Source organism: Pipistrellus kuhlii, unplaced genomic scaffold, assembly GCF_014108245.1.
Source record: "Pipistrellus kuhlii isolate mPipKuh1 unplaced genomic scaffold, mPipKuh1.p scaffold_m20_p_7, whole genome shotgun sequence".
Classification (NCBI taxonomy): Eukaryota; Metazoa; Chordata; class Mammalia; order Chiroptera; family Vespertilionidae; genus Pipistrellus; species Pipistrellus kuhlii.
In genome coordinates, this window is record NW_023425573.1 from 46,212,259 (window position 1) to 46,224,384 (window position 12,126).

General features: G+C 37.6%; 1 protein-coding gene across 1 annotated transcript in view; it reads left to right on the forward strand.

Annotated features, from left to right (window-relative positions):
• Positions 1–12,126, forward strand: part of LOC118709659 (fibroblast activation protein alpha) — a 64,126-nt gene that overhangs the window by 34,392 nt on the left and 17,608 nt on the right. Inside the window, exons 15-19 of the mRNA XM_036421916.2 lie at positions 1,065–1,118; positions 2,021–2,145; positions 5,726–5,773; positions 11,112–11,210; positions 11,671–11,740. Of these exons, the coding sequence (XP_036277809.1) occupies positions 1,065–1,118; positions 2,021–2,145; positions 5,726–5,773; positions 11,112–11,210; positions 11,671–11,740 (396 nt within the window). The remainder of the gene's footprint in view (positions 1–1,064; positions 1,119–2,020; positions 2,146–5,725; positions 5,774–11,111; positions 11,211–11,670; positions 11,741–12,126) is intronic.

Consider the following 12,126-nt stretch of genomic DNA (forward strand, 5'->3'; position numbering starts at 1 on the left):
CCATCTCGCTCAGTTGGGATCAGCCGAACCCCAGCAGCAAGCTAACCTACTGGTTGGAACGTCTGCCCCCTGGTGGTCAGTGCATGTCATAGCGAGCAGCTGAGCAGCCTTATCATATCATTAGCATATTACTCTTTGATGGGTTGAATGAGTGACTGGATAACTGGACACTTAGCATATTAGGCTTTTATTATATAGGATAGCAAGACTTTTATGATAGGACAGGAAAGTACCTGGGCTGCCAAATAGTCCTCATAATTAAAAAGTGATAACCAAGCCTTGGTTATTCCAAACTTTTCACACCCTCTTATGGTCTTCCAAAAATCAAACAAACAAAGGACAAGACAGTTACTTTGTAATAATCAGATAAACTTACTCACACGATTTTCTATGAGTGAAAATCATGCTCAAAATTGGCTTTACCACCTCATGGCTGTATTAAGACAAGTTAGAACTGGACCAGATACTTAAGCAACAAGTATGTTTTCTTGTAACATGTTTTGCATCTGGGTAAATTAATATGCTACTTTGTGTGGAATCTCAGTGCGGATGAGTTTCCTGGTTTATAGCAAACCTATGTATTGCCAGGGCATCTGTAAAGCAAATTAAAATGTGTTTAGAATAGTACACAAAATCAAATAATATAGCATAGATAAACCAGTAAGCTGTTAATCATGGAAAAAGAAATGGGTGATATTAGTCAAATATCTTAGTTTATTTTTTGTGGTTCATAGGTAGTGAAATGGAATATAATATACCTATAATAAAAGGGTACTCTGCATAATTCAATCCTCTATAATTTGAAAGTCAGAGTAAGCACACAAAATTAAGTTATAAATAGTAGAGATTTATGAATATAAGTGTCAATCAGTAAACAGTTTCATGGACTGGCTATTAATACTTCAGTTAGTATTAGTTTACAAGTTAACAATTAATTTATTATTTTTTAATAGAGTAGTTCAGATGACTATTGGACTGCATGTTTAATATATCAGAATTAGTACTAACAATCCTATTACCATTTAGTTATGGTAGTTATTGAATAACTCCTGAATATCTTTTAGGTTTTATTCTAGCAATGAATTTGAAGGTGTCCCTGGAAGAAGAAATATCTACAGGTAATTTACGCCAATTCACTTTAGTATACTTCTATATTGATGCTTGAGTAAAATATGTCATGATCCTCAGAATATACAGAATATTTTTTAAAAGCCTGAAACGAAGCAGGGATAGCTTGTGAATTAAGGTTGGCTTGTGTAAAAATGTGCAGAACGAACATTCCCAGGAAGAGCTTCCCTGAGATCAAATGCCCTGCCTTATAGAATGAAAGGCACAGGAGAAACACAAATTGTGGTTTCTTATTTCCAATTTGCTTATTAGTAATTTCTCCTTCCAGTTATATGGTAAGAACAGATTCCCCTTGTATGTTTTGCTTGTGGGAATACAAAAAGAGAGGTGGAAAGAGGAGGAGCTATGCATTTCCAACCACTGTGTGAAGTGTGAGAGATGAATGGCTATGAGAAGTGATCACCTCATGTCCATTCGAGGTGTTAGATACTTCCCCCACCCAAGGAAATCACAGAGGGCTTCTTCTTCAAGGCTTGGCCTATTCAGGCAAAAATGGAAAATCAGGCTATATCAAAATGCTAAGAATTCCCTTCACTTTATTTTTTTCATGTTTTTATTGAATTTTAGGGAGAGAGGAAGGGAAAGGAATAGAGAGAGACCTTGATGAGAGAGAAACATCTATCGGCTGCCTCCTGTATGCCCCCTACCAGGGACTGAGCCAGAAACCTGGGCTTGCGTAATGACCAGGAATTGAAATAATAACCTCCTGGTTCCTAGGTCAATGCTCAACCATTGAGCCACACTGTCCGGGCTCCCCTTCACTTTAAATGACATTGACACCAGAAAAATTGAGTGGGTTTGATGTCAATATGTAAGTCAGTCATTTTATAGGGAGTAGTACATTTTGATAAATATGATCTTAAATTTTAAATTTATTTTCATTTTTCTCTAGAATTAGCATTGGAAGCAATCCTCCAAGCAAGAAGTGTATTACCTGCCATCTAAGGCAAGAAAGGTGCCAATATTACACAGCGAGTTTCAGTGACTACTCCAAGTACTATGCACTCGTCTGCTATGGTAGGTAATGGACTTAACACAAGCTTTACCACTTCACTGCCACTGTCATCCTCATCACCACATCTGATCAATCCTTAGCCACAGATGAGTAAGCAGGATTTGAATTATATCGTACAGGAAGTGTTCTCTGATAAAATGGTTGCTGGACTTCACCCATTTGACTGGAGAAATGTCAAACTCATTCAGCCCAGGAAAAGAACAGTGGCCTAGAAACCAAAGCTCTTCACTTGGAGGCCAGTAATTCTTTAAAATGTAGTTTCAAATGGGATGGGAAATAAACTTTTGTCACCAAGTATTTTTTTAAAAAAATTTGGGAAACAAAATAAGTATTAATTCAAATATTTTTTAAAAATCATAGGTAATAAATTAAACATTTCCAGCTTGCTTAGGCCATGTGTACATTTGGTGAATAATTTCTATCCAAATAATTTTATACATAAAATATTATTTAGATCTTGATCATTGGGTAACACTAAAATATAATAGGTTAAATTAGGGGATGAGTAGGTGGATGAATTATGTTGGGATTTTAGGGGGTTTAGAAAACAGACTTGGGAAATATCTATTTGTCATTCTCTGACCTATTCCCCAGTTAATCCCTGAGTTTCCCCAGTGGGGGACAAAAAAACAGGAGAAGTTATTACAAAATGCCCATTATTCCCCTGTTTCTGGTTTCAACTCCCCATGTGAGGGTGGGTGGCTAAAGCAACAAATGGAATCTTTGATTGAGATCCCTGCCTAGTTTCAAAGGACCCTAAAGTTCCCTTTACTTCCCAGAAGGAAGGTACCCTTCTATCGCCACTTCTATCACCCCAACCTCCTGGCCCCAGAGCCTGCAACCCAGCTCATTTGACCACATGGAAATGAATGAGTATTTAAGCCCAAATGCTCTTTCAATAAGTCAGTTGTATCAAATGTTTGGCCAATGGCATCTTCGAAAATTCAAGAGATCATTGCTCTTGATATTTGTGTAACTATGGCATTTAAGGTATACATTATATGTAACCCTTTTTCCATTCAAGCTATGTATTTGTACAACATATTGAAAGCTTACATGCCAGGCATGTGGTATTGAACTAATTGTACTGAGTTGTCTGTCTGTCCTTTTCTCCTGAAGACAGACTCTGCTTTCTTTAAATCTTTATAAGCATAAGGCCAAGAAGAATGGCTAATGGGTAACAGACATTGAATACTTGCTGAATTGAACATAAGTGCTAGAAAGATCAAAGTATTGCTGCCTTTTGCAATCTACCAAAAGACTCATTCTATTCTGATGTATTTCCATTTATATTTATACGCATTCTGCCTTTATCCAACACCTTTAACCCTTCTTGAAAGCACTACATCACTTTGACTGCTTAAGCTAGAATGCTCAGTGAAGGGATAAGAAAGCAAAAACTAAGCTCTAGTCAAAAGTTGGTGGAAGAGTCCTTTCTGGAACTTGAATTGCCTGACTTTTCCACACTCACTCTTGCTTGGCAGTATGGTAATTTCCCATTTAGCAAAAAATATACTGTGTGGGAAGCATCACATCGTCTGGTGTTTTTGAAGCTCCAGTAAAATGAGTCACCGCACCATCATAAGAAAAACCTTGAAATCTTTCCCTTTAGGATTAAGAGTAAAGCCTCATTATGTAACATCAAACGCCCCAAGAGCGATGGTGAGTAAATCCCAGATAATAGGATTAAAATGGGGGGAAATCACGTTTATGATGCTGATGGAACAGAAGCAGTGCAAAGGAAGAATTGTAGACAGTTGGTGCTTAAGCCATAAGCATCACACCCTTGGGCCATTTTTGTCAAGGGCAGCCAGTCATTAGTTTGTCTTGTAGTTTGAGCAAAAAAAGATATGCCAGTTGTCACTTCTGGAACTGCATACCCATGAAAATTCCATAGGGCGGATACTGATTGACTAAAGTCAAGAAATCCAGATTTATGTCTCATTTCCTTACATCCTGACCAAAAATATAATGTGTGCTTGTTCCTTTTAATAACTTGGAAGAAAAGCAGAACAAAAATCTCTGAAAAGACATTCTATAAAATTCTGAAACTCCGTACAATACAGAACTCCTGAGTTTTGAGGGATCTTGATACATAATATCCCTGCTCCTTACTCCCAAGTTAGACTTGAGGTTTCAGGAAGGAAATCAAAATATTAGCTTTATTACAAGTAAAGGTTAGTTGGGACATGTGGCTAGGGTGCAGGTTCCTAATACCGTACCCCAGAATTAATTACATAAATGTGAGCACAACTGGATGGCCACTGGCTTCTCCCATGGTGCCTGGCACTGTCACACACAGGGCACTGAGGAGCAGATCAAAAGCATGTTTCTGCAGGTGAAAATGCCTGGAACAGGGCAGAACAAGGAGTTACTTATGCTCTGGTCTCCTCAGACCTCCCCAAATAGGTCATTCCCCTCTGCTTGTTTGGGACCAAGGTGCTTTTCTAATAACAAACACTCCTTCTACATCAAAGGAAGCAAGCTTCCGGAGGACAGATGTACCTTCACCCCTAGCTCCATGCTTACTGCTTTTAACCCACTGACTGCTTGAGCAAATTTACCCTTTTAAAGGATATGTCCGGGTACTGTTTTATTCTATATCTCAATTCTGTGTAGTGTGTAACGGTTTGTACATCTTGTTAAAATATCTAGTTTCCACACAGAGAGCCTGCATTCCATGTTGGGATAGAAAGTAGACACTGACGTGCCACCCAGACCTCCCAACTTCAGGACCAAATCCCTCCTTTCTCCAGCTGCTGAGAGTTCTGATGGCTGACACCTCACAGCCCAGACCCCTCTCCACCTCCTGGGGATTGCTCTCAACCCAGGCTGTATCCAATGACTGCTCCACCATGCAGTGTACACTCCAGCCCCATTGACCCTATTTGAGGCAACTCTTCATGCCATCAGCTCCTGAGCTCTCAGGCAGTTGACTCGGGTCTCCATTGTGACTGCACTAAAGCCCCCCCTCCCTTGTAGCCCAACTTTCCCCTCCTCTCCCACAGGTGTGTATTCTGAGACCTCCCCCCAGGCAAACTTCTGCCCCACAAAACTCCTTCTGGATCTGTTTCTTAAGGAATGTGACCTTCCACAGCTTATTGGAACAGACAGCTTATTCTATATTAATTTATTTCTTTGTGCATCAATACTATAAAAAAAAAAAAAAGATGCTGGATTCTATGCACCACAATGAACTGAACCAAAAAGCCAGATTGAAAATATAATCTGGGTACTGGTGAAGGTCACTTCATAAAGACACAGCTAAAACTGGCCCAAACAGCATAACATCTTCCCAGAAGGCCACATACCACCGCTACTTCTGGGTCCATCTGTAAATAGATCCGAACTATTCAGTATCTCTCTTGGAAAAGTGCACTGGCAACTCCTCCCTCACATCTGTTCTTGGAGTGGGCTCTGATCTCATGCGTTGTTTAAATGTAACTTAAAAGGTGGTGTTTCCTTCTCTATGAGAGAAAAAATAGGTGCAGAATTAAAACATGTACTTGACATTAATCACAAATACTATTGGCAGTTCTCACGGCAAACGAAGTTATGTGTTTGTTCTCCTTTGGTGCACAGGCCCAGGCCTCCCCATCTCCACCCTCCATGATGGCCACACTGATCAAGGTACGCTCTCCTGCATGCTGTTGTCCCGTCCATAGACAGCCTGACACCACCCCGAAGGAAGCCAGAGAGTTTCCACACCAACAAGGGGAGTGTGATGGCATCCTGTTATGACCCAGCTGATTATTACACAGAGTTGGATATTCTTTGAGTCAAACCAGATCATATAACATTTAATAATTATTTGCAGTAAGAACTTGACATAACACAGATGAGTTATATCAGAGGGATTAATTCTATCTTCCTCAATCAACTTTATAAAAAGCACAGAAGCTTAAAATTTGAAGAAAACTTAGAATATTTGGTATAACTTACAATATTCCTTTTTTGTTTTGTTTTGTTTGTTTGTTTTTGGGGTTTTTGTTTGTTTGTTTTGTTTTGTTTTGTAAGATTTCAAACTGGAGACAAATTCCAGCTATAACTCCAGTTCAAAGCAGGGGGTGACTATCATGCTAGCTTTTTTGTTTTAACAGCTAAGTCACACTGTTGTCACATATGAAAGCCCCAAATTTGTAGGCTCTCTCCATATTCAACTGCTACCAAGATAGTCCTCGTCCATCCTATATTTGTAATATCGCTTCAAAATAGCTTACAAATCACAGATAACCCTTTTTGTTCTCAGCAGAGTTATCCAAGTGTATAATTGCCCCGAACCTGTTCCTGAAGTTCCACATACCTTCGATGTACTATTAAACAGCATGATAGGGTTGAAGCTGATGGTGACTTGGGACAAGGAGGGACTTTAGCACTCATGCCTGCAGTCACAGTTACTGTGACAAGCCAGGAGACTGCTTTGGGATGAGATTGGCAGTCAGCTTGAAGGCTCAAGGATAGGTGAAAATAAGGGAAGGAGGAAGTCAGAGTCAACTGCACAGTTCTGGGCAGAACAGGCATTGTAATAATGGGACTTTGAATTTAGTTTCATGTTGAAGGTTATTTTTGTTTTCATTGTTTTATTTTGGGTCTAATAATGAAATACATTTAAGAATAACATTGTATTTCTTAGTTTGGCACATCACAGTCTTCAGAACATAAAGCAGTTCCACTTTCAAGTCTGTAACTTTTTATTTTAATGGAAATCACTATACATGTGTAATTCCCATTTTTTAATGACTGCAAAATAAAGTTCAGCTTCCCTTTTCCCAGACACCAATTACTGTAAGGCTCACAAAGCTTCATGATTTTACCTAATACTTAGAAATATACATAATACATATTATGTTTATATGATTTCCAACTTGCAAAGTAGAATGCAATTTTTTTTAGAGCACAGTTCTGCAAATGTGTCTAATGATAAAATTCTCCAGAGATGTTTATTATAAATACTCTGAGGCTCTTCCCAGAAGATGCAATTCAATAGATCCTAGATTAGGTTAGGTAATCTGTGTTTTTAATAAATTCCCCAACAAATTTTGGAATTGCATTTTATAGCAGATGGTGTGTCTTCTATTTATTTGTAGTTTTTTCATTCATTTCCCACTGCATTTGGTGCCACAAATCTTCATTCCACAGATCTTTATTAAGCACTTCTCACACTGTGGTGAATTATAGATTCTTAAAATGAACTGGTATTGGCTCAGCTATGGTCTCTGTCCTCAATGAGAATATAGATCAATGGAGAATGCAATTGTGTGAATGGACAGTTAGGATGCAGTGGGGTACAGTATTAAGAGCATGGGAAGCACGTAAGTAGGGCAGCTCACCTGGGTTTTGGGTTGGGAAATGTTTCTTAATGATAGCTATATCAGATTAGTGGCTCATACAAGTAAAGGGAATTGATGTTGCTTGGTCAATGGAATGATATTGATGTTGTTTATTGACATTAGTCACATGGTTACCATGATCATGAAAGCAGATAAACAGCAGAGTGGGGAAAATGAGGGAGGGCAGTGATAGTGGAGAGTAAGCTTAGGCTGAAGCTGTATAAAGCACCAACACCAGAAATGGAAAGAGAAACATGAATCTGTAAAGAAGACCAAGAGGGAAAAGAAGGAGGAGGACAACCTTGAGAGTATGTTGCCACAAAGGGTGGGGCAAAAGAGGATCCCTGTCAAGTGCTACAGAGAGTGAGGCCTGCTTTAAATCCTTGAATTTAGCAAGAGGGAGATTAGCATTCGTTTATCAGACAGGTTTCAGTGAAACAATGGAAGTGGAAGCCAGACTTAAGTAAATTTAATTAGGAGAACAAAAGGGGTAGAAGACTTAAGGAGGGAGGTCTCTGAGAGGTTGGGAAAAGATGGAGTCCAGAGACAGGTGGGGGGATTGATCTCTGGCATTGTGAAGAGAGAGAGTGAAGAATTATGGATGCAGTTGTATGAAAGCTTGAAGACATAGCAGAAAATAGTACAACAGCTTCATTTTCCCCGTGAAATGGGTAAGGTCATTTGAAAACAACAGATAGTGCTTGAACCAGATGCTGCAGAAACTCAGAAGAGTTGGCACTTGACATTGAGGGCCCCGTTGAGGACTATTTGCTTCAGGCACAGCAGGTGCTCATTAAAATTACCCAACTGATGGAATGACCTCATTTATCAGCTTTCAACAGATTCTTCACATAATTTAATTAATAGGCAATAAATGCTAGTGAATATGATTTAACCAAAAATCTCATACATGATCCATCATTCTTACCACTTAATTTTATTATAACAAAAAGTCTACAAGTATGCAGAGAAGACATACTGCATGTCAGGTACTAGTTACTGAATGCTGGGCATTGCACAGGCTATACAATGAGTGGAACAAGGTAAAAGGTGCACTCTGGACTATGGCACTCCTTTGTCAGAATACAGGCTTTTGATGCAAAGCTACATAGAGAAGACCAATCGCCATGCTACCATTCCTCACAGCCCTATAAAATTCCATTTTGCTCCACAGGGTGAAAAAAATTACCCTCTTCTTAGTAAAAATGCAACCTTAGACCATAAAAATATTAGTAAACTTTTAAATTAAATTTGGCATTTCAATAAGTCAAGAATCAGAAAAGTTAAATAACTAGGGACAGAATAAAGATGAAATCAAAGTCAAACTAATCTGGAAACACTTATTTATTGTCTCTGATTTCTAGTATGTGTTGGAAAAATTATAATAATAGTAAATAAATAAATAAACATAAATATAAATAAATAAATAAATTGATCTTATATAATAAAAGGCTAATAAGGTAATCAACTGAATGGTGGAACAACCAGTCACTATGATGTGAATTGACCACCAGGGGGCAGTTGCTCAATTCAAGAACTGCCACCTGATAATCAGTGTGCTCCCACATGGGGAGCACCACTCAGCCAGAAGCTTGGCTCATGGCTGGCGAGTGCAGCAGCTCCCGCCTCTACAGCAGTGCTAGGGACCCCTCTGGGGAGGTCTGCCTGCTGGCGAGAGCAGGCTTAAGCCGGCAGGTGGACATCCCCCAAGGGGTCCGAGACTCTGAGGGTGTGCAGGCCGGGCTGAGGGACCCCACCCTAACCCCAGTGCATGAATGTCATGCACCAGGCCTCTAGAAAATAAATAAAACAAGCAATCACACTCTTTTTGCTTCACACAGGATTTCCTGTATTCATGATAGTTCAACATATAAAACACACACAAGGAGAATGAAGAGCAGGCTTCATTGTACTCAGAATTGTGTATTCCATTTATTTATTCATATATATAATTTAATGTTGACTTCTTCTTTTTAATCCTTACCAAGGATATGTTTTTTTCAATGATTTTTCTAGAGAGAAAGGAAGGGAGAGAGAGAAAGGAGAAACATCAATGTGAGAGAGAACCATCGATTGGTTGCTTCCTGATGCCCCTCACTGAGGATCAAACCCACAACCTCAGCATGTGCCCTGACCAGGAATGAACCTGAAACCTTTTGGTGTATGGGACTATGGGACCATGCCCCAATTAACTGAGCCACCCAGAAAAGGCTAGTTTTATCTCTTTTTATACATTTATTTTTTTGCTAATATTCACCCGATGATATTTTTTTTCCATTAATTTTTAGGGAGTGGAAGGAAGAAAGAGAGAGAGAAAAACATCGATGTGAGGGAGACACATTGATTGGTTGTCTCCTGCACCTGCCCCGATGGGGGCTGGATATTGAACCTGCAACCGAGGTACCTGCCCTTGACCAGGAATCAAACACAGTCCTTGGGAACATGGGACGATGCTCTAACCCTGATCACACTGGTCAGGACTGGTTTTAACTTTTAAGATGATATAAGTATCTCTTTCCTGATGGATTATCCAAAGCTAAAATAAAACTTATTATGTGTCTTATACAAGTCACGCCAAAAACATCTATAATTGTTCTAAGGTTAAATATAACATGTTGGAGCAAAATGCCATGAATATATGAAAACTGAGAGTTACAAGGGAAGTGGTTTGGCAAACTTAGGGTAGCATCAAGTACTCCCTCCTCCAGTTCCTCATCTTCAAGGACTACTTTTCTAAAAGGCACAAAAACAAGAAGTTCACAGGATGTCTTACATAGAAACCTCTATATTTCAGAAATTATTCAGACCTGCTTTTTAAAAAAAATAAGGCTACAAACTCTACATATTATATGAAAGTTTAACTTTTCTCTAGAAGATGCCTGGTATAGATTCCAGCTCAAAATAAAGCTTACAAAAAGCCCTGTATTGCTGAAAAAAAAATCATTAAAGATTAAAGTGTGAAATATAACTAAGCTTAAATATAAACAGCTGTTTTTTTAGGGAATTTTTAAGGTGAAAGGCAGAAAGAGATCATAGTGTGTATATATTGATGTTTTATTAATACATATAACTACTATGAGAAAAAGAAGTAGAATAAACACTAATTCAGTACAAAAAAAGGAATACCCTATATCAATCAAGTATACAGCAGGAAAGGGTTAAGGAAAAATTACATATAAAAAAAACCAGAATGTATTTGAAGCAACACGCTAACATTTTAAAATAGCTTTCATAACCACTTAAATAATTCTTTTAAATTTGGGGTTTCAGAAATATAGATTTTATTTCTCCTGTTTTTAGTGAGTGATAAAATAAATGTGACCAACTCAGGTCATAGTTATGTTAAAAAAGAAATATTAGAGATGGGAAATATGGCTTAATAAACATTCTTGCTTCTGTGAGTCTGCTCAAAATGTGTTTTGATCCTGTGAGACTCCGTTTAGGAGATAATGGTGCCATCCTTCCTAAGCTCATACCTGTTTTAAAGGCTGGAATCAAAACGTGCTTGCCGATGTGAAACTCCTGAGGCAGTCCTTACATTGTTTCCATTTCGGCCACATTAGACACAAAGGCATTTTTAGAAAGGAGTTTTCAAATGGAATGCTGTTAATTAAAATGGACATTTTCTTTTTTTTAAGAAATTAAAATCCTGGAAGAAAACAAGGAATTGGAAAATGCTTTGAAAAACATCCAGCTGCCTAAAGAGGAAATAAAGAAACTTGAAGTGGATGACATTAGTAAGATCTTTTAAAAACTTCTCATTTCCAGATATGAAGTTGAGCACGTATCTTGCTTTTAAAAAATGATACCGTAAATATTATAGTCCAAATCTGACATTATTACTGGATCTTAATTAAAATAATCTTGCTGTAACAACAGTTACAATTTCACAAAATATCTTTAATATGCATGTAAATAGAGTTAATCTTATACTTTTCTATAGTCCTATTTCAAGGCTGATTTTTTTTTTTAAAGAGCTTATCTAATTTTAATTATAGAATGTGTGTTTCTAATAAACCAATAATTCAAGATTTCTGGTAATTCATAAATTAGAACAAAATGTAAAAATTTATTTAAAAGATATTCTGGATTCCTAACAGTTTACTAGTAACAAATTGATTTTATGTTATTAAAGGAAATAAATAACACTGTGAGTACACTGTAATAAAGATTTTTCTCTTTTTTTCCCCCCCTAAGCTTTATGGTACAAGATGATTTTTCCTCCTCAATTTGACAGATCAAAGAAGTATCCCTTGCTAATTCAAGTGTATGTAATATTTTCTTTGGTGTAAAAATTATTTACTGAAAATATGTTGGATTAAATACACATTTATGGGATAGAATGAACCACTCTCTTTAGTAAGATTTCCTATTGATGCTGTTTTTATATATCCCTCCTCTAATAAGAGTAAATAAAATATGGCTATTTAAATAGATTGAGAAAGTTTTGAGATTTTAGATGGACTTGCTTGCATTTGCTGTGCTGAATTTCTTTCATATGGCAAATTGCCGAATGTGTCAGAATACCTTTGAGATAAATTGCAGCCAAAAAATAATATTGTAAATCATCTTAGCATCTTATGTAATTGAGTTAGAAATGAAATAAGGGAATGGAATACATTTAGTGGAATAACACCCAAAATCAGTGCTGAC